The following is a 23,004-nucleotide window of genomic DNA, read 5'->3' on the forward strand; positions in this document are numbered from 1 at the left end:
GAATAAGGTTTCCTCTCTTCAGAGAGATACTGAAAAGTGATAAGGACACACATGTTCTCATGACATAATGTAACATAAAGACATCTTATTTTCTGCCACATTCATTTATCATAGTATACAAAGTATTCCCTGAGAATAGGTGGCCTGAGCCTTGCTCTATTGGGCTCTCTCAGCAATAGTTTTCCAGACTCATCTGTTCAAAGGAGAAGGGCATACTCTATTATGGCATTTAGCAAGGAATATGCCAGGTTTTTTTATTTTTCCCAAGTTTGTCCAAGGCCCTCTAGCTTTTTCCTTCCCTTCCCCTCCAAATGTAACAGGGATCCCAGTCAGCCTGACCTGGGTACTCTAACCCCATCTGTCTAGAGATTCTAACTGAATTTTTAAATTGCCTGTTAACTTGTTTGACATAATTGCCCTGGGGTAGGTAGTTTTTAAATCTCTGGCCTCTCCATCTTGTAAAAATGTAAAATTTTAGAAAAGATTTTTCCTTTTACATCTGGATTACATAGAGTAAATTTCATAGACCTTAAGCATACACTTCAATAAGCTTTTTTTTCCTTCCATAAGTTTTGACAAATATATACATAAATATATATATGGTTGGCCAAAACGTTCGTTAGGGCTTTTCAGTAACATCTTACGAAAAACCCGAACGAACTTTTTGGCCGACCCAATTATTTATCTATATATAAATACATAGTGTTACCTTCATTCAAATCAAGATAGAGAACATTTCCTTCACCCTAGTCAATACCCCCACCCTGAGGCAACCACTGTTCTGCTTTCTGTCACTAAGGAGTAGTTTTGGCTTCCTTAGAATTTCACATAAATGGAATTGCACACTAACTTAGTTATCTATTACAGCATCACTTTTTATCTATTGGACATCACTTTTGCATTATTCCACAGCTTAGTGGGTTAAAACAACTAGGACTTGTTATCTCACAGTTTCTGTGGAATTCAGGCTTAGCTGGCTGTCTCTAGCTCAGGTTGCAGTCAAGGTGTGAAGCTGAGGCTACAGTCATATCAAGGTTCCACTGGATCTGTTTTTAAGTTCCTGTACATGACTTTCGGCAGGCTTTCCTTGATAAATGTTGGCTGAGACGTCAGTTCCTTGCCACATGGGCCTCTCTAGGGCAGCCCACACCATGGCTACTTGGCTTCCCTCAGAACAAACCAGAAAGATAAGGTGCCCAGAATGGAAGCCACAGTGTTCTTGTAACACAACATCAGAAGTGAGATTCTGTCACCTCTGCCTAATTCTGTTGGCTAGAAGTAAGTCACTAGAAACACTCCAAAGTCAAGGGATGGCGATTACACAAGGGCACGAACAGCAAAAGGCAGAGATCATTGGACACCATCTTAGGGGCTGACAGCCCCCTAGAATGTATGCTTTTGTGTCGATGTCTTTCATTCAACATTGTTGTTGAGTGTGTCAGTACCTTGTCCCTTTTATTACTGAGTACTATTGCATTGTCTGTACACCACTGTGTGTTTAATTCTTCCCTTTTGTGTTGTTTCCACATTTTAGCTGTTATGAATAAAGCTGCTATGAACATGTGCAAGTCTTTTTGTGCGCATAGAGTTTCATTTCTCCCCCATATATCCCTAGTAGTAGAATAACTAGGACATAGGGCATAGGATAAGGCTATACTTCACTTTCATTCAAACTGCCTGACCGATTCCCCACCAGCATATATCAATATATATGAGTTCCAGTTGTTCTACATCCTTGCCAACACATTTTTTGTTTGTTTGCGGTACACGGGCCTCTCACTGTTGTGGCCTCTCCCGCTGCAGAGCACAGGCTCCGGACGCGCAGGCTCAGCGCCCATGGCTCACGGGCCCAGCCGCTCCGCGGCATGTGGGATCCTCCCGGACCGGGGCACGAACCCGTGTCCCCTGCATCGGCAGGCTGACTCTCAACCACTGCGCCACCAGGGAAGCCCCCTTGCCAACACATTTTTGTCAGTCTTATAATTTTACCACTATGGGTGTCTCATTGTGGCTTTCATTTGCATTTCACTGATGACGTGATATCTTATGTTTTAAATTTGCTTTCCCCTGATGACTAATGATGTTGAGCAAATTTTCAAGTGCTTATTGGCCATGTTAAGTACAATTGCATCGTCTGTCTCCTCATTACTGTTTTGTGACAATATTTACTACATATTTTTAAAATTAAATTATTTATGTGTAATAAATATACAAATTATTTAAATATAAATTCAAATTTCGTACATTTTAAATAGAATTTTATTTGTTGAAAATGTAATTCAAGTCCTCCTCCTTCCTCTTCCTCCTCTTCCTTTTCATCTTTATATTGGCTAATTCATTACAAAAGTGGTTCCAGAGTCACAGGAGCTGTTAAAATCTTGTGTTTCACAGGTTGGATTTACAAGTAGGAAGATGGAGGCAAGGGTATCTTCTAGAAAACGTTATTGTCTAAGCTTTTGGACCACAAAACATTTTTTAAATTTCTCTTTGGATGCCAAGGTAAAATTTATAGTTATGGAGGAGAATGTCCCAGTTCTGTAATTGACTCAAAAGTTTGGGAAGGGCGCTTCCCTGGTGGCGCAGTGGTTGAGAGTCCGCCTGTCGATGCAGGGGACACGGGTTCATGCCCTGGTCCGGGAAGATCCCACATGCCGCGGAGCGGCTGGGCCCGTGAGCCATGGGCGCTGAGCCTGCGCGTCCGGAGCCTGTGCTCCGCAACGGGAGAGGCCACACAGTGAGAGGTCCGCGTACCGCAACAAAACAAAACAAAACAAAACAAAAAAAGTTTGGGAAGGCTGCAGTGGGTCCAGGACTGACTACAAATTTAGGAATATCACCACCAGGAGCAGTAGTTCGTAACTCTCACTGCGTATTGATATCTCCCGGGGAGCTTTTAATAAACACCAACATTCAGGCCCCCCCTCAGATCAATTACATCGGATTCTCCGAAGGAGGGGCTCTCTTAAGTGTTTTATTTAAAAGCTTCCCAGAGTATTCTACTGTACAGATCAGAAATGAGATTCTTGCTCTAGATGAGCAGTTCTCAAAATGTGGTTGTTTAACCAGTAGCACAAGCACCACTAGGAATGTGGAAGTTCTTTACTCACTCTGAAATATGACAGATACAAAACCCAGGAAATGATGAAATTGACGTTGGAAGAATTCAGGCCTTTGGGTTTTTCTAAGATGCAGATTCTTAAATTTTTTTTAAATGTTTCATTTTGATTTAGATGTAAATCTCCTTTTCCCATTTTTTAGCCCTCTTTGTAGCATTTATATAATCTATTTAATCACTACTTTACAAGAAAGGCTTAGGTCTGCTTTTGTGTACTTCATCAAGTCCTTTCATGGTGGGCATGATGAAATGTACTGTGGTTTCCAGTTCGTTTATTACCTGGACTGTTGTTACCTGTATTCGTTTATTCTTACTTTCAAAGTCTTTCCCTAGATTTCAGTAAATTACAGGAGAAATATATATCAAGGAAGTATTTCTTCCACACACCCATTTAGGTCTAGATGTTTCCTATCCTCGGTGAAATATTAATGGTTAAAAAGATTCTAATGGTTCTACTTTCCTATCTCAAGTGCAAGAATATTTATTGTAACTCTTGGGTCTGGGTCTTTTAAATGGTTTCCAGATAAACTGTCTATATTATTAAGACTTCCCTCTGCTTACAATTGACACAATTCTCACGATTTATTTTGATGTCCACAGCTATTTGCAAAAAGGAAAAAAAAATCAGGTATTGTTTTGGTGTTCTTTCCACTTAGATAACCAAAGCTATCATGTAAGACTTTTAGCATCATGACACAGTAAACACAGGACAGAGATTGGTGTTTCCATTGCCTTCATACTAAGTACTGAAATACAATATCTTATTTCTCAGGGACTAATGCCAGTCTTGAAACAAAATCACGCTTCCCTTTGAGATAGCTCTATTCATCTCTACCTAGATGTTATGGGTCTTGTTTTTCATTTTGGTTTTTAAAAATCTCTTCCTTTAGCTCATGCTTTACCTACTTTTTCATCTTTCCATTCCACACTCTCAACTGGGACAATAAAAATGTTCTCAAGACACATATAATTGACAGTGGTGAAGGCATGCTTCCTGAAACCACAAGTTTTCTGCCACACCTCTTTTAGGAAAACCAAACAGTCCTGACACCCAAGCTAGTTTAAATATCCTGAGAAATGGGTATTTTATAGGGGTCATCTGGAAAGATGTACTGAGGTGTGAACTTGGAGATCTGAATGATAGAGGAGACAAATGATCTGGAGGGAAAGCATCCCAGCCTGAGAGAATACCAAGTATAAAAGCCCTGGAAATCAAGAACAAGCTTGTCTGTTCAGAGAACAGAGAGAAGCCAACAAGTGTTGGAGTGGAGTGAAGGCTACTAGCATATAAAGCAATAAAAAGAAGCAACAGAGATTTAAAAAAACTCATGGGCCCCGTTAATGAGTTTAGGTTTTATTTTAATTTCATCTGCTCATAAAAAGGCATAGAAAGGCTTTTGGGTGGTGGTGGGGGAGGAAGGCGTGATCTGATGTATATATTTTATTAATCACTTATGGCTGCTGCAAGAAAAGAGATTATAGAGGACAACACTGGCAGATGTAGCAGTTCAGGCCGAAGGTGATGATGGTTTGACCTATGAAAGTCAGTGACGCAACTAGTGATGGAGTTTGGATTTGTGGTATAACTTGAAGTTAAACCTCATAGGACTGGTTGATAGATTGGAGATGGGATGTGAGAGAAAGAGAAGATTCAAGGGTGCCTACCAAGGGCTTTGTACTAAGCAGCAGTGTGAACACAATGACTGAATGAAGGAAGGAAATTGGGAGAGGAACTGGTTTGGCTTAAGACATGAAGGGTTTTATTTGGACATGTAAAGTTTGAGATATCTATTACATACCCAAGCTAAGATGTATTATTTAAAACTTTGAGAGTGAAAGAAAATCTAGGGAATGAGTGAAGATAAATCCCTTAGTTACTCCAAGAGTCAGGAAGGAAAAAGGAAACAGCTTCTCCTAGACTAAGGAGGAGTGGCCAGAGACTAAGGAGGAATGGAATAATCTGTGAACATGGTGTTCCATAAGCCAAGGGAAGACAGTTTGTCACCAAGAAGGAAGTAATTAACTGTGACATAAGCTTTTGAAAAGTCAAGTAAGATTAAGGCTAAAAACAAGTCATTGGATTGGACATGACTAAGCCATTGGTGATGACAGGAAAGTGAGTTTCCTTGGAGTGGTGGTGATGAAGGTACGATTGCAGAGCTGCACATGGACTAGGCGAGGTGATGAGGAAATAGAGACAAAAGCGACTCTCAGATCTTCCCTTCCTTGCACCTGTCACACTTTGGTCCACCTGGAAACAAAGCCTGAAACACAGATGTGAGAGAAGCCAGTCTACTGGGAGATAATCCTGGAGGCAGAATCAGAGACTGGGAAAATATAAAAGTCACTAAAAGTTGTGTTATTGACTTGATTAATGCTGTGGGCTCAGTCCCATCTGTCGCACTCTGAGAAAGGAGGTCTACTGCACTTCAGAGTTGTATTCTGGAAAGAGAGTACGTGACCAGGCAATTCTAAGCTACCACAAACTTAGAGGCTTAAAACAACACACATGTATTATCCGTAGTTTTTGTGTGTCAAATATTTGGACATGCCTTAGCTGGGTGCTCTGCTTTATTCTCACCAGGCTGCAACCGAGGTGTCGGCTGGGCTGCATTTTCATCCAGAGGCTCAGGTGGGGAAGGATCCACTTTCAAGCTCATGCTGATTCTCGGCAGGTTTCTTTATGGCTGTGTAACAAATGGCCTGCTTTTTGTGGCTGTTGGATGGATGGTGGGCAGCATTAAGTCCTACAAGCCACCAGCAGTTTCTAGAGGTCACGCCAGTTCTTTGTCACATAGGCTTGCTTAATACGGCTGCTTATTGCAAGTCAGCAAGAAGAAGCTCTTTCCCCGGTCCACTAAAATGGGATGTTATATAGCGTAATCATACGCTATGTGGGTGAAGTCTCATCCCATTACCTTTGACATGTTCTATTGACTAGAAGCAAGTCTAGTCAATAGACTTGCTTCTAGTCAATAGAAGTCCTGCCCTGCCTTCTAGTCAATGAGGCCCGGCCCTCATTCCAGAGGAGGAGATTACTCAAAATCATGGACACCAAAAGGCAAGGAACCGTTGGAGGGTCACCTTAACAAACAGGAATCTGGAGCACATGTCCACTGACTTCTCTTCCCTTTACGGTGAGGGTGGGCCCTGAGGAGCAGTCACTCCTCTGACTTTCTGGGCTCCATCTACACACAAGACTGAGAGATGCTGAAGCAGGTGCTCCAGGTGGACACTGGCAGGTGTGTGGAGCTGTCAGCCTCAGCTATGTTAAAATTGGGTGGGGTGTTGAAGGGTTGTCCTATGGGACTCAAAGCCTTCTGCAACAGCATCATTTGGGTCTCTGTTATGTAGGTTTTTCTATGAAAAGGGACGGAGAAAATGAGGCAAACGCTGAAGGACAACTTGAGGTAAACAAGTTTTATGCACATGACAGAAGCAAATTGCAGGGTGGCTAAGAGCGTAGATTCTGGAGTCAGATTGCCTAGTCAGATACTGATTCTATCATATCCTAGTACCACTACCCTGAGCTAGTCATTTAACATTTCTGTGTCTCAGTTTCCTCATCTATAAAGTGGGAATAATAATAGTTCTTAACTTGAATGAGCATAAAAATAATTAACATATGCAAAGTTTTTACAATATGGCACAAGAAAACTACTATATCCGTGTTAACTATTATTTCTATTAAGCATTTCTGTTTATTATTGGAGATGATCCAGGCAAGAGCAGATTATGGACGATGTAGGAGAGGTTAATTTCATGAACAAAGATCTTGAGGAAGGAAAAGGTCATGGGAACCAGTGTATTAATGGAGAGGTTGCCTTAAATACGAGCAGAGCAAGTCATCCATTATAAAGGATGGAGGTCAAAGTACATGGTATAGTTGTTGGTAGTCTGGTAGAGTTGGTGGTGGAAAGATGAGAGAGTTCTGTTTCTATATTGTCATTAAAATCAGTTGCAAAGTTATGTTAAGCAAGGAAGGTAGTCTAGAGACTTAAACAGAGAGTAGGTGTAAAACAGGAAATTGACTAGACCAGTCTTTTGAATTGTTGACTCTAATTCATAGTAAGAAATATTTTTTATGTTGTGAACTGGTACATAGCTCATACATGTAATCTGGAACTTAAATTTCATGAATAACACTTACTGTTCCCATGTGTAACACACACTGACCATTTCTGTTCATTGCCTTCTAATTTATTAATAATGCAGGTGGCCATCCCTCGAGTTAATTGGCTGTGTTTCAACCAATTGGCTGTATCTCACTGTTTGAAAAACCCTGAACTTAGGTAACAGGGCAGAATTGTGGGTCAGCACTGACAACATGGTTAAATGTTTTTTCTTGAGCCATGTTCCAGGGTTCATGTAAAATTCATGAAAGAGCTGGCAAATCCAGTGATAGGGTTTTGCTGAGTAATTACTCAGCAAGAGAAGAGAAAGGAAAAGAAGTTAAAGTTATAGTGGAATAGATTAAAGCAATGAATAAATTGAAGTTGAGAAAGGAAGGAAATGATGAGATCAATGAAACAATGAAAAAGTGGTAGGGTTTTGCAAGAGACTGAAAATTGCCAAAGATGTTATTGGAAGATTTCCTAAAGAAACGCAGCCAAAAAAAAAGAAAAAGGGAACTTCCCTACGTAATTGAGTTTCAGGCACATATCCAGACAAACTATATAAATCAAAGCATCAGAAGAGTTCTGGGATAGACGTGTGCATTTATCTGTTAAAGACATTTTATCAGGGCTGCTTACCAGCTTCGTGTTGGCATGGAGCTAACATCAAACTAATCCAACTATCTTTGCCCTGTCCTTGACATACATCCCCACACACCACAGCCATTGCAATACAATCTCTTTGACTTGGAGGACGTTTGGAAATCAATGATATACTAAGACTGAATTACCACTTCACTTATATTTGATTAACATGGAATCATAGAAAATTATAACAAAGTGACTAGATATTTAACCTGGTTTAACTCCTCAGTTTATTGAAGAAACATACACCCAAAGAAGGAGTTATGTGATTTTCCTAAAGATGCAGATGAGTTTTTAGAATGTTGAGATAAAAATTCAGAATTTTGGACCCATATACCCTCTCTTAAAAAATCTTTATGGAGATAAATTAATCTGTTAAAACCAAAAATGGTTGAAACCCATAATGTTGTTTTTTTCTTTCCTGCTTAAACCTAAGATGTATTGGCAGGTTTTAAATTATTATTATTGTTGGAAGAAACAGCACCCAATTATAACCATAAGAAACAAAACTGTGTCTGCAAGTTAAATCCTGTTCTAGGAAACTATCCAAATTCTTTTACTGTGAACAATCAATGAACCATATAAAGAGTTTTAGAAATAATTTTATTAATTAGAAGTTTTTAAATGATATTTATTCTCTAAGATTTCTATATGCATTATGCAAAAAGGAAGAATTTAAATTACTGATGTTTATATGAAAATTTTGCATAAAGGAGACATTAAAATAATTAGAAAATGACTCCTATTTTTCAATTAAAAAAAGAAAGTACAGATTCCAGGGACTTCCCTGGTGGCTTAGTGGTTAAGAATCTGCCTGCCATTGCAGGGAACACGGGTTCAATCCCTGGTCGTGGAAGATCCCACATGCCCTGGAGCAACTAAGCCAGTGCACCACAGCTACTAAGCCTGCACTCTGGAGCCCGCGAGCCACAACTACTGAGCCCACGCGCCACAACAACTGAAACCTGCGTGCTTAGAGCCCATGCTCCGCAAGGAGAGAAGCCACCGCAATGAGAAGCCCACACACTGCAACAAAGAGTAGCCCCCGTTGGCTGCAACCAGAGAAAAGCCCGCTCCCAGCAACGAAGACCCAACGCAGCCAGAAATAAATTTATATATATATAAAAAGTACAGACTCCAGACCAGACCACAATGTTACAATGTTTAAAAGGTAATGAAGACTCAGCAATCTTTTTAAATTTTATTTTATTTATTTATTTTTGCTGCGTTGAGTCTTCGCTGCTGCGCGTGGATTTTCTCTAGTTGTGGCGAGCGGGGGCTACTCTTTGTTGTGGAACACGGGCTTCTCCTTGTGGTGGCTTCTCTTGTTGCGAAGCTTGGGTTCTAGGCACGCGGACTTCAGTAGCTGTGGCTCGTGGACTCTAGAGCACAGGCTCAGTAGTTCTGGCACACTGGCTTAGATGCTCCACAGCATGTGGAATCTTCGTGGACCAGGGCTCGAACCGGCGTCTCCTACATTGGCAGGCGGATTCTTAACCACTGTGCCACCAGGGAAGTCCTCACCATAGGTCTTCTTTGTGCAGAGATTAACTTTGTGTCTATGGGAGGAGGAAGAGGGAAAGCTAGGCTTGCTACAAAATGAACAATTTATTTGGTTCACCCTTGCACTCATGAAAATACTGTTTGAAATATTTCATTTGGTACGTCTAGTAAATTGTTTACTTTTTCTTAGTCTAGCCAGCACATGAAAATTTACTGATCATAAAATTTGTGTGCTAATGCAAAATTTTTAGACGAAAAACACGAGTGCACTCAATTCTTATGAGATGATAAAATATTGTTTTTGCTTCAATTCAGTCATTTACTGTGAATGTAACATGTTCCTTGTAGCCTTGATGTTGTAAGGCTAAGATTTAAAGGTTTTTTTCTCACAGGTCTATAAATCTCCAAAAATCTAAAACCTATGAACTTTTCTTGTTATTTCATTTATTATTTTCCCCCAATTTTATAATAAATGCTCATTGTAAAATGGAAACACAAAAACACAATAAAGAAATATTTCATCTGCAGATTACCACTCTATTTTAGTATATTACATAGAATCTTACATTTATATGAATTTGGAATTATACTAGAGAATTGTCCTACTTTTTCATTAATACTGTATTTTGTCTTTTCTTCATTAAATAGCCTTCAAAATAAAATAATTGCATGATATTCCATTATCATCATAACAATAGTAGCAATAGCTATCTTTATTAATTCATTGATGAGTCAAGAACTAAGATAGGATCCTTGGGACGTCCCTCGTGGTCCAGTGGTAAAGAATCCGCCTTCCAACGCAAGGGACACGGGTTCGAGCCCTGGTCCGGGAACTAAGATCCCACATGCCACAGGGCAACTAAGCCCGCATGTCACAACTAGAGAGAAGCCCACGTGCCACAACGACGAGTCCACACAGCAATGAAAAGATCCCGCATGCCTCAATGAAGACCCCGTGTGCTGCAACTAAGACCCGAGGCAACCAAAAACAAATAAACAAATTTTTTAAAAAGATAGGATCTTTACATGTATTACATCATTTATTCCTATTTTGTCCCCATTTTATATGTAACAAATCTGATGCTCCCATGATTTACCAAGGTTCCTCAGTTAGTGATAACAAAGTTGCAATTTGGATTCATGTCTTTCAGACTACAAAGTCAGTGCCCATGGTCACTACATCCGTTATCCTCATTTATGGTAACTTGTATCACAGTAATGTATTATAAACCATTTACTTTCCTATCATGGGACGTTTAGCTTATTTCCAATTATCCACATATTTCATACTACTGAGATAAACATCTTTGCATGTGTGTGGAATCTTTGCACCATTATCCTACCTTTTCAGGATAAATTCCTTTTACCTGATTTACTGGTAATTTTGCATCAGAATTCTGTAGGTTGACCCCGCCCCTCTCCTTTCAACGATGGCTTTCAGAACATCTCATTCCCTGTAGGTTCACCTCATGTCCTTGGTTCTTAGAAAATTTCCAATTGGACCACTTCCCATGGGAACACTCTTTAAGCTGCAAGTCTTAACTCTTCCACCACATCCCTTCCCTGTTTCATAAAACCCTCTGAAGCTCCTAGCCATCATGGTTACCCAGTGAGCACTGCCTGTCACCCTGCCCGACACGGCTTCCACATGACAGCATAGCACTGCCAAGTATCTGCCACTTCATGGACAGAGTCACCTGTTGCACCTGGTGCTGACCCTCCTTGCCCCATTTGTCTCTGGAGATTTGACAACCTGATTTGTTTGGGGAAGAGATGCAACATAATTTGCATACATGTTATTGGTTAGCAGCATTTATGTGGCAAAATTAGCTCATTTTTTTTAGTGTTTACTGATTGTCTTCATCCCATGATTCTACCTTAAGACCATGCCTCCACTTCCCTTCCATGTGGTTGGCAGGAATCACGGAGCAGAGTTCATTCTGAAATGGTTAATCAACTGAAATTGTGGAATTTTACAAACTAATGTGTTTCAACTCTTTGGTACATTTCTAGCATTTTGTATAATGTATCTGATATGAAGAAGCAAACTTTAAATACTTCAGTTTCATAAACTTCCAAATAATCACCTAAATCAAGATACTAATCCCTATTCATGGTTCTCAAAATTTAAAGGGTGTAAAAGTGACCTAGCAAACTTATTAAAAAGTGTGGCCTTCCATACTTCTTCCCAATAACCTGTCATCCCTGTAATTCTGATTCAAGGGATTTTTTTTTTTTTTTTTGGGCCACTTTGCCTGTGGGATCTTATTTCCCTGACCAGGGATCAAACCTGCACCCCCTGCAGTGGAAGCACGGAGTCTTAACCTCTGACCACCAGAGAAGTCCCAAAGGGATCTTTATTTTAACAAACACAATGGGTGATTCTGAGGTAGATGATCGGTGAACCACACTCTAAAAAATAGTGCAAGCAAATATTTCAGCAAGGTCACCCTACTATTTGTCTACTGTGAAAGAACCAGCATTTTGCTCCATCCTCCTTCCTGTATCCTAACATAAATAAAAGCAAACAGGCAACTAGCAGAAATTCCACAGCTCTAACCTCTTAGCTCTGCGCAGGTTTCCTGTAGGGATGTAAGGGACAACTACACCATGCCTTGTCCTATGCAAGAGGAGCTGATTCAGCTTGTTCCTTCTCATATGAGCACAAACAGTCTGTATTAGGAAGGCCTTACATGGCTGTAAATGGGAGCGCATTAAATGACTGTATGCAAAAAAATGAATGAATGAAATTGTGTTTAAAATTCTCAGAAAATTTGGCAGTTTGGGGCAACGAATTGGATGTGCTATGCAGACAAGAAAGAGAAGCTAAGGCTTCTCAGCTTCAAGCCTAAGTAATAAGAAGGAGGACACTATTTATACAGGAAACTCAGGAAGGCCTGATTGGATGGGGCAACATGCTGTTTGTCTTTATGCATAATGAGTTAAAAGTACTAGCCTAACAGAGGTCTTGACCTAAAAGTAAATAATAGGATAAAAGAGGTCTTAAAGAAGAACTGGATAAGAGCTGTAGCTCTACACAGATACCATGTAACCTCTTACAGCTTCATTATTCAAGGAGGTAAAAAAAAGGATGGTTCTAGGTACATAGAAGGAAAAGCATTTTGTCCTCAGGACGTTACTGCCTAAGGGGTCGACCAGGGCAAAATCTGGGGTCGAGATTTCAATCTTGAGCCCAGGAAAAGGCTGGAGGTAGAGACTAAAGGGAAAGTTTGTGGTCAAAGTCAGATTTTGCACTTAAAAAAAAAAAGAAAGAAAAGGAACGAAGATAAAGCCCTGTCTTAAAACAGGGAATCCAATAAAGCAGAAAATGATTATACAGAGATCGCAAAAGCAGATTGCACTGAACTAACGGCAGATCCCCGTTGGCTTCCTCTGTTGAAGCAACATTTTGTAGGGGAAATCTCTACGAGTTTTGCCTCCTTTTTGCTTCCTGAGGCAATGTATGGCTTATTAGGAATTTTATCTGCTTTTCATTTAAGTCTTAAGACTGATCACACACTGATCTGTGGGCTATGGGTATGATGTAGCTTCCTGACTACCAAGAATCAGAGACCTGGAAACTATTATTAGCCATGAAGTTCCTAAAGGCCATCACAGGTAAAAACACTGATCGAGCTTCTGGGGAAAATGAACGGGAACATGATGGCAAGTTGTCAGCTGTAGAGAAGTGGATACAGGAGCTATGATTCTTCCCAGCTATGGCATCCTCTGCTCCTATGATAATAGCAGCAGCTGACACATATATTGAGGGCTAACCCAGTACCAAGTCTTTTCATGAATTAACTCTTTTAACTGACAACAAAACTATTAAGTAGACTCCTCCAACCCCCTCAATAGGTGTCATACAAGTGAGGAAACCAGACTCAAAGCTTGAGTGACTTCTCAAAACCCACAGCTAATAAGGGTGGAGCTGGGAGTTTGCATCAAGGTAGTCTCTCTGGAGTTTTTGAGTTTTTGCATTTAGATTACCATGGTGACTACCAAGAGTCTTAAACTCCCAGGCAAGCAACTGCTTGCCTCGGAGGCAAACCATTCTTTAGCAGAACAAGCTAGCAGAGCAGCTAAGGATGGGCTTGACAGGAGGAATCTTAAGCACAAGTAATTTTCAAAGAGCTTTAGAATTAGTGCCCTTTTTAAGAAGCGGATGTTCCTCTTTCCAGCCAATTTGAATAGAGTAGTTTCACAGTATTTCAAACAAAGCAATCCTTTGCAGATACTTCAGCAATCTTTGCAATGTATGTTCTGAACCACTGGAAATATAAGACCCAGTCATCAGATGATCATTATGGAGAAACATATGCTCAATTGACAAACATTCAAAAATGAAAAACAAAAATAAAAATAATCCCCCCCCAAACCCAACCTTTTCATTATCCTGTTTTCTTAATTGATTTTTGTTAATATGAAATGGGTTGTATATGTGACTTATTTAAAATTATTTGGTTTTATTAGGAGTGCCTTTTAGGTGGACCACTCTGACTTTCATGTTTAAAAACCATTTTTTATTCAAATGTCTTACAGCCACCCTAATAGAACCCTAGGAAAGGAGTTCTATTATTATTCCCCATTTTAGATGAAGAAAACCAGACACAGCGAAATTGTGCAACTTAACCAACATCCCATAGCATCATAGTCTTTAGAATAGTAAAATTAGATAAATGTAACAATGGACCAATTTCCTCACCAAATCAAACTCTAAAATTCTAAAAAATGTAGAACAGGATTCTAAAAAAGAGACTCACTTCTCTAAGTAAGAAAAATACAATCCCATAAGCTCATGTCAGACACATGATTAACAAACACACTGATTTTTAAAAATTACTTGATTTACTTTATCATAACTAGTAATATACAAGAATTTTATACATAATGTATTAAAAATAACTTTGAGAAATAGTATTTTTGACTGAGTAGTGATGAAACTATTGAAAAGATAAACTGATTATTGAATAAATTACCCAGTGTTAATTTTTAAAAATAATTGTTATAAGCCAATCCTGTGAATTCAAAATAGGCATATTATTAACAATCCTAAATATCAGAAATACTTTAAAAATGTCCATATGGTTAGCACGGATAGAAAATTCATTGACTGAAATCAGCTGTGATATGTAGCCTGGAATTTGTTTGGCTATTAAGTTTAATTTTGTCTTATTATTTCAAAATTTAAATAGTTTGAACCAGTTCGACATTTGTTAAAAAACTGTAATCTCAAAATATTTAAAAAAAAAAACTTTACAAACACATAGCTATAACTAGCCACCTCATCTAAAAAGCTATAAAAGTTATTCCTAGAGATTTCACAATCCCTGTATTGCAAAGCTTATTTCAAAAAAATCACTATTTTGCATTTATAAACTGTATCCTTGCAATAATGAACTGTAAATATACTATCTTATACTAAACCAATTTTAATTACACTATTCCTTTTGTTAACATAGAATTTTGCATCAAATAAAAGCATGACATACTTCTACAGTTGAATGGCAAAAGTAAAGGGTCTTTGTTGAGGAGATAATGAAGCAATCACCAAAATAGTTGAAACAAAAAAATCGACATTACATTGATTTTAAGAAAAGCCAAGAATACAGGTGCTTACGTAAAACAGAAACACAGAATAAGTCACTTTATAAGCGAGGAAAAAAGAGGCGGCTTTTAAACATATTTAGATTCTCCAACCCAAATCGGAATTTTAAGAACAAAAAAGAAGAGAAAGAGAGAGATAGAGGGAAAAAGAGAGGGAGAGGGGGAAAGAGGGAAGAGAGAGGGTGAGAGGCAGACAGAAGGGGTGGCGGGGAGTGGCGGGGACCAAAGACCAAAACCTTGCAGGAGTAAAAAATACATTCTTCAGCATTTTTTTTATTTAAATTTTGCGGAGAAGGTGGGTAACAGAGGAAATGTAGATTCAGTGCCGGATTTCACAGAGAATACAACACAAAAACTGAAGTCCACCAAAGTGGAATTATAGTAACAGTCAACGCTTAGTTGGGAATCTCCCTTTGCTTTATGAGGCAAGGTCATGTTACAAGACTAAAACAATAGCAAGAATGCAGTGTATACACTTTAGAATGTTTAGGAGAACAACAGTCTTCAAGCACCACACAAACAATTAATTTAGGTAACTGAAGATAATGTTAGAGCAAGACCTCTTCAACTTTCCATTCGGTTATACTCCAAGTAGTCTATGATATAGACTTGAGTTAATTACATACTATTGCACTATAAATTGGCTGCTGTCACTATACCCAAATGTAAACAGTAACGCAGACTTTCTCAACTTGTCTATCTGCAGGTGTCCTTAGGTGGAAGACAAGTATTTAAAAACTACGGAAAAATCAGGAAATTTGTGTAGTTGTTCACAGCATCCCTCTGTAAAAGCACATTTGGCTAAAGAGATCTCAACAAAATAAAGGGGAAAAGCCCCCCAAAACAGCATCTTCTATTTTTAAAAAAATCCTGGCTTGTAATAATAATTTAAAAGAGACAATTAAAGCCACTGACTTTTGTAGACTAAATAGAACACACTCATCTCTTCATGCATGCTTCTGCTAGTGTCCTAAATTTGGGTTCCAAATGATCCAAAAATTCAAGCCCATCTTCTTCTTGTCGTTCACTGCAACAACCCACAGAACCAGCCGCCGATCCTTTTCCTTCATAGTTATACGTCCGGACGTAGTCTTGTGCATGCGTATGACTGTTATCCTGATTACACTGCTGGACCTTCTGACAAGAGGAAAAACACAGCATATTTTATTACTATTTTAAACACCGAAACTTACTAGCATAAAAATAATTGCTTTGATTTACCTTTCATTGTTTAATTTTTAATCAGATTGTGTCCTCTAATGGATTTCCACATATAAAAAACACCCACAATTGGTCTATATCATCAATCATACCATCAATTCACTACATAGCATGTTTCTAAAAGTCACACATGTGGCAGCAAGTATACAAGTGTTCGTTTTAAGTAATCACTGCTTTCTCTTTCAAGATTATGGCTAATGTGAAATGCATCCCTTACACTGAACCTGAATGAATGTGGGCTCAGAGCTTTCCAGATAGGCATAGTGGCTGTGCAGGCTGGAATTGCCTTGGACCCCACTTTTGGCCTTTAAGACATGACTTGTCTGATGACAATGGCATCAGAGAACTGGCAACACAAAGTCATGAGAAAAAGAATTTGAATATCATATGATTTCAGAAGCAATTAAAAAGCAAACAAAATATGAGGAAAAGTCAATATCCACTTAACATCTGATCATAACTAAATCAAAATTAAGGAAAATCAAATTTCTTATTAGTAGGTTAATCATTAATTGAAAATAAAGATCAGGCCACTAAACTGTAATCATTTAGAAAGTTGCAAAGGAAGCAAAATAGATTTGTAGGTCACTTAGAGAAACCCACTTCACCAAGGCGGGGCTGAGTGTAGGTGTACCAATCGGAGTACGCGTATCTGCAGTTGTCTGCCTCTACTTGTCCTCCTCTGCAGGAATCCAGGGTGTGCTGTCCACCTCCCTTACACGATCCCAGGGTGTGATGATGCCCGGCCTCCTGGCAGGACTCAATGGTCTGCCCTCCTTTCACCATTTCAATGGTCTCCTGCCCTCCGTTTTTCACTCCGGATCCCGGGGTGCTGCAAATTCCCTGAGTGAAGCCTCCCGCAGTATGGGTTGTGAAGCCGTTGGTGGAATACTGAAACAAAACAGTTGGCATTGGGGAAATACGGAGGAGAACAAAAAATGAGAAAAAGAGCAAATCATGCAGATAATGCTGTGACTTTTCATGCTATAAGGTAAGCATTCTGAGGGCAGGAACTCCATCTGTCCTGGCAATCCCAAGTACCTAACTACCGTAACCCCAGTACTTCACGTAGCGTCCAATACAAGAAGCAAACTATAGATGCCAAGTGGTCTGAGCCTTGAGACAAGTCAGAAAGCTTGATGTATACTCCTTCAAAAACATCTTAGACTACTGTACAACTTCATTTGTGAAATCCTTCCAGCATCTCACATCTCAAGATCAGGATTGTACACTATTGTCTCACATGGATTGACCCTTGATTCCCTTCACCTGACTAGAACAGAAACAGAAATAATAATCAGTATTTTTATTTAGTGTCTAACTGAGTTCCCTTCAACTGAAACAAAATCAGTAGAAATAAAAGTTGCTGTAAAAATCTTAGCAGCAATACTAAATCCGTGTGATCTTATTAAATACAAATAAATCAGCAGAGAAAATAAGAACACCAAAGCTCTGGCCACTAATTTTCCATGTTACGTTTCTGTAGGAAACTCTAAGTTTTATTTTTTCAAATACCTTCCTAGATGTCAGCATCCTTTTGTTTTCTAAATCCTTCCTGCTCTAATCACCAATTATGCTTTTTGTAGGGAATTTACTTGTTCCTCAACCACATATTAGGCTGGAAAACAAAGCGGAAGCAGTGTAATCACCTGTTAGCATTACTGCTTCATATAGTTGACTTCAGGCTCCTTTCTAACCTATTAGAGCCTGAAAGCCTCCATTAAAGTTCTTCCCACGATGATCAAAGCCTGTAGTCATTTTATCGCTATTGCCAGAAAAAAAATTAAAACCATATGCTGATGATCTGTGAATAACTAAATGAAACATTTTTACACACAACCAGCAGCTTCAACATATAAAAAAGACTGGGTCTGAAGTTGAAGCCATGACACCCTTGAAATAGAAAATAATAATGACATGCCGAAGGATTTTTACTATTAAGTGACACTATATGGCCGAATTGAAATGCCATATATCACCATAGGATCAATGTCATTTTATCTGTCTCCTGGGACTGATGACATTTTATATATTGTAAGTTACCAGATTTGAAAAGAACTTTGCCCAGAAAAGGTCATTATTGTTGGTTAGGCCAATTTATCGTCTGTATGTATTTTGAAAGGACAAACAATTTACCACTTTGTCATCGCCGGGAGCTTCAGTGTTTGATACAATGAGGTTCTGCTGGGCTAAATCCTCGGGAAATACTTTTGGCTTTTTGGCTGCCCCAGTAGCCCCACAGACTAAGGTAAATAGGACACCTGGAGGATGAGAGAGATGTTCAGTTTATCGTAAAACAATGTTATGAATTTATGATGACAAATATGAAAACAACTTTCCAGAAAACATAAACATTATTGCTTGTGTCAAAGTAGCATCCAGTAGAAAAGTCTGCCCTAACCAGATATGCCACACACAATGCTAAGTGCTGTATTTGTGTTGAATTTTATGTCTATGCTAATTAGGATAGCACTAAAATGATACCTAAATGCACTTTCAATAAATAAATTAAATATGTGTGTGTTAAATAGAAATGTAGCTATATACAAATGAGCAGCCATAGATAACAGTGCTGATCCTAAGAATGTGTCCTGAAAGTTATTTTAAAAGCTATCATTTGAATTCATGAAAGGACTTACAAAATAGCAATGCTATGCCCAACAATATTGCAAGGATGGCCCACTTTCCAAGCATCATTCCTTTGGCAGTCCTCACAGGTGAGGGAATCTTGCAGTCACTTCGGGTAACACAGTCACATAACATCACGTCTAACTGAGTGACACGTGATTGGCCAAGCCTATCTGCAACTCTGACAGGTACTGTATATCGTCCAAACTGGGGGTCATTCAGATAGGAAAGACGTGCTGCTGTATCTGAAAGGAAATAAAACCAAGCATTATAGAATGTCATTGATTTCTCCTGAGCATAAATAAGTAACTAGTGACAGAATATTCATATTTCCCTACAACTGGATATTCCTGATGGGAATGGCACAAGTGCTACACGATTAGTAAGCGTGAATGGACGAAGTCTTTCTAATCATATAAAAGCTTGTCTACACTGCCTCTTTTTAGAAAGGTCTTTCTTTTGGCTTTTGTAATAATATATTTTATCTGTGGATAAACAAATCCTTCCTATCACAAATAACAGACTTGTTTAGAGACTGATTTTTATCACATCTTTAAAATTTAAAAATTTTTAAAATACCAGTCAGTGTATATTTTCTTTTACGCATGATTCATCAGAGAATTTCATAGACTAAAATTCTGGATGTTTCCCCTTACTTTGTTTTCTATACATTGTGCCACACCTTGAAGATATTTTCAAGGCATGAGTCATGCTGCTGGAACTTCTTCTCATGGTCCTACAAGACACTGGGACCAACTGTATTCTTTTTGGTTTCGATGTATGTTATCTTAGGTCAATAGTAGAAAATATCCACGTCAAAATCCTAGTCTTGGGAACGCCAAAAATATACTACTCTACATGTAGATGACACATGCCCATGCCCAAGAATAATCCTCCCCACTTAACTGGCTCAGTGTGACATTTTCATTATTTCATAATTTGAAGCTCTAAATATAAACTTGGATATTTGGGTAAAAAAAAAAAAATCACTGAATCAAGTCAATTTTAAGAGAAAGCATGGTTAACCCAGTGAGTCTATGTATGTGTAAGAAATCATAAGACTAACAAAACCACAATTTATGATTCAAAACATGCCATGGTCTATTGCATTGACTATCTTGTTTACTTCCCCCAAGAATCCCATTTTACACATGAGTAAATTGATGCCCAAGAAGAATAAATAGCATGGCGAGACCTAAAGCCTCTTTAGGATACGTTCTTCTTAACTTGGCATTTCCCAGGCTTTTGGGCTCTTTCACAGCCCAGTAAAACTTTAAACTAACAAAGTTTTGACCAACAGAATCCTGACAACGTTTCATTGTATTAAGTAGGAATATTTTTTAAAATTACCACCTCCTTTAACATTATGTAAAAAGAAATATTATGACACCAAATAAGTAGAAAGGACATCTAAATATAAGGTTAGTTCTCAAGCACGCACACGTTAGAATGCTGTTACAGACACTGAAAATGTTGTCAGTTCACAGAGCAACTTGTCATAATAGGAAGTCAAGGAATACTCATCGAAAGCATGGGAATGAAAACCTTTCAAGGGCATCCACTCAGCTTACAGTGGATCTTGAGTCGTGAAAGCTGGAGTGACATGACATCATGATGCACAGGTACTGTAGTGCGGTCAGGAGACGCAGAATGTGCTGGAAAGTTAAAGAGCTGACGTAGAGAATGAGGCCATGGTGGGACAAAGGGAGGTTCCCTTTGTCTTTGCCATTCTTGTCACCATAGATTCTAACACGGGTAAAGTCAGAAGTACAGACTGGTACCAAGTCGGGGAAGAATCCCACATAGAAAACAGTAGACAAGAAATGGTCAGAAGTCAATGCAGTGCAGAAAGAAGGGATGCTACGGTGGACACTGTGATGCATACCCAGATCCCCTGTAATCAGGGATGTATTGTCCCAGCTGCTTGGGAGGCTATCAGCACCATCAGTGACTGTGCCTTCCTGCCAAAGGTCACATCCCTGCGGGCAGCGCAACCCACTGATGAAGCAATGTGAGAGCACAGAACAGAATGGCCACTCTGAAGGGCCATTTAGTTCAGACTCCCCGTGAGTCAGCCGAGGCTGTCCTTTGGCCTGAGCTACAGCTTGATTTCTCTTTTTGCTAAATCCTGCTTCCCTTCCTTTCACACATATTAATGCCAAGGAAACTCCTTGATAAACATTCAGCCTGGAAAGACTGTCTCAGAGTCTGCTTCCTGGGTAGCATACCCGCAAGGGATGGGGATTCCCTTATGACTTAGGAGACCACTGTCATACGAAGACTCTGTGTAGGTGGGAGGTACACAAGTCAGGAAGTGGTTACATCAGACCTAGTCTGGGGTGGGGGGGGGGGGTGGTGGAGTACGAATGAGAATTCACCCAACACCAAAGGGAATCCCGGCACAGGACTGATCAGAGCCCGGCACTTCCCACCACATCAACACTGAGAAACTCATGTTCTTTTGTTGGCGGTTACCATTCAGTGAATTATTCCTCTACTCCAACAAGAAAAAAAATATTTTAGATATCCTGATGCTGAGAAGGACAAAGTAATGTTTAAAAACACATACCGTTCATTTTTGTCAGTCTCCACATTCTAAGTACTTCTGAATCAGAAACACCTTCCAACCTGAAGTCAAAGGGTGGGCCGTGTATGGGTTCATCGGGATCCACGGCCACGATCTCCGCCGATGACATGACAGTTTTACAGATTATCACTGTCCTTTCAGGTATGAATGGGCCGTTATCATTCACGTCTTCAAGTATAATCCCTAGTGTCCCAGTACATGTTCTCTTACCTAGAAAATTGGATATGAAAATACAATTTTTTACTGTTTTGAGTTTTCACTGGGACATTACACATTGCAAAAAATTTATTACTTATTAGGCACTTGTACCATATAAATGAGAGTGACAAGCACAGTCCCAGGCTATGTCCTTAAGGTAAGTTAAGAGAAAGACATTATCAATTTCAAATGGGTTGTACAGAAAATAACTGCTGTTTAGATTTGTCATTCATTCACTAAAGAGCTGCAATAGACATGGGAACTTTTATGGAGGTGTGCTTTGACAGATTTTTAAAAAGAGGAAGGAAGAGGGGACCAACAAGCATATTTCTGGTATATTTAAAAGCACAGAGAGATTTAAGGAGGTGGGAAAGCACATACTCACACCTATGTTCTGGACATAATGAAGGGGAAGGCACACTGGTGGGAGCTAACGCTGGAAAGAAGAACCAAGGGTCCTTGAAAGCCAACGTAGGGAGCTTGGAGTTTAATATGCATTTAGAAAACACTTAAGATTTGGGGGCAGGAAAAGTGAAAGACAGAAGGCATGTATTTGGGAGATTAGAAGAAAACTAGTACACGGAATTGTTCAAAGCATGAAAGACTCCAGAAGTGGAAAAACACTTTCAAACCAGAATAATCACTCTGAGGTGTAGCCTAAGGAAGTCATCTATCTACATATTCAATAAAAACTTACTGAATAGCTACTTTGTACAGGGCACTGCAGTGGAAAATCTGGAGATTCAAAAATGAAGTGGTCATGGGTCCCGGCCACAAATTAGTAACACGGTTGTGAAGTCTGGAGTTGAACATAAATCCAGGACTTGTGTCTCTAAATGGTTTATTCTTTCCGTTTAATAAGAAGGCCTTGAACATCAGGGGTGGAGAAGAGGATGAAAAAAACCTGTGCCACCCGCGATCTGGGGCTATGCCTTATACGAATCTGCCCACGTAGGAAAGCGGGAAGACCGGGCACTGGCGTGCAGTCACAGCCTCGACCCAGCAAAAGAACCTGTGATATTCCCAGGGTCATCATGGGCCAGGAGCCATAGCCCACCAAGTTAAGAAGGGGTTCTGAAATGTGGGCCACAGAAAAGAACATGGTGGAGGCAACTACAAGACCACTATGAGGTAAAGTGGAAGAAAGAAAAGAGTCAAAAGCAGAGGCAAACCAATACCTCCCATTTAATGTAAGCTTGCAAATTAAATTCCTGAATGAGCAAGATTAATGCTTAAAGGAAAACCAACAAAATCAACAATCAGAAGATTAATTCACTCTATGCAAGATATCTTCGAAACACGTATATTTACTATCTTCAAAAGCATAAAGAAGGTTAACTGTTTAAATAAGCATGAAAATGACACTGAAATTCCAGTAGAAATAA

The 23,004-nt window shown here is 39.3% G+C and overlaps 1 protein-coding gene across 1 annotated transcript in view; it reads right to left on the reverse strand.

Moving 5' to 3' along the window:
• Positions 1-9,283: 9,283 nt before the first annotated feature.
• DSC2 (desmocollin 2) overlaps positions 9,284-23,004 on the reverse strand; it is a gene marked incomplete at its 5' end in the record, with an annotated part of 36,614 nt that continues 22,893 nt past the window's right edge. Inside the window, 6 exons of the mRNA XM_082668114.1 lie at positions 9,284-9,434; positions 15,901-16,122; positions 16,810-17,097; positions 18,343-18,467; positions 18,846-19,079; positions 21,404-21,631. Coding sequence (XP_082524240.1) covers positions 15,925-16,122; positions 16,810-17,097; positions 18,343-18,467; positions 18,846-19,079; positions 21,404-21,631 — 1,073 coding nt within the window. The 3' untranslated portion in view covers positions 9,284-9,434; positions 15,901-15,924. The remainder of the gene's footprint in view (positions 9,435-15,900; positions 16,123-16,809; positions 17,098-18,342; positions 18,468-18,845; positions 19,080-21,403; positions 21,632-23,004) is intronic.

This window comes from Grampus griseus (genome assembly GCF_964374135.1).
Source record: "Grampus griseus genome assembly, chromosome: 12".
NCBI lineage: Eukaryota > Metazoa > Chordata > Mammalia > Artiodactyla > Delphinidae > Grampus > Grampus griseus.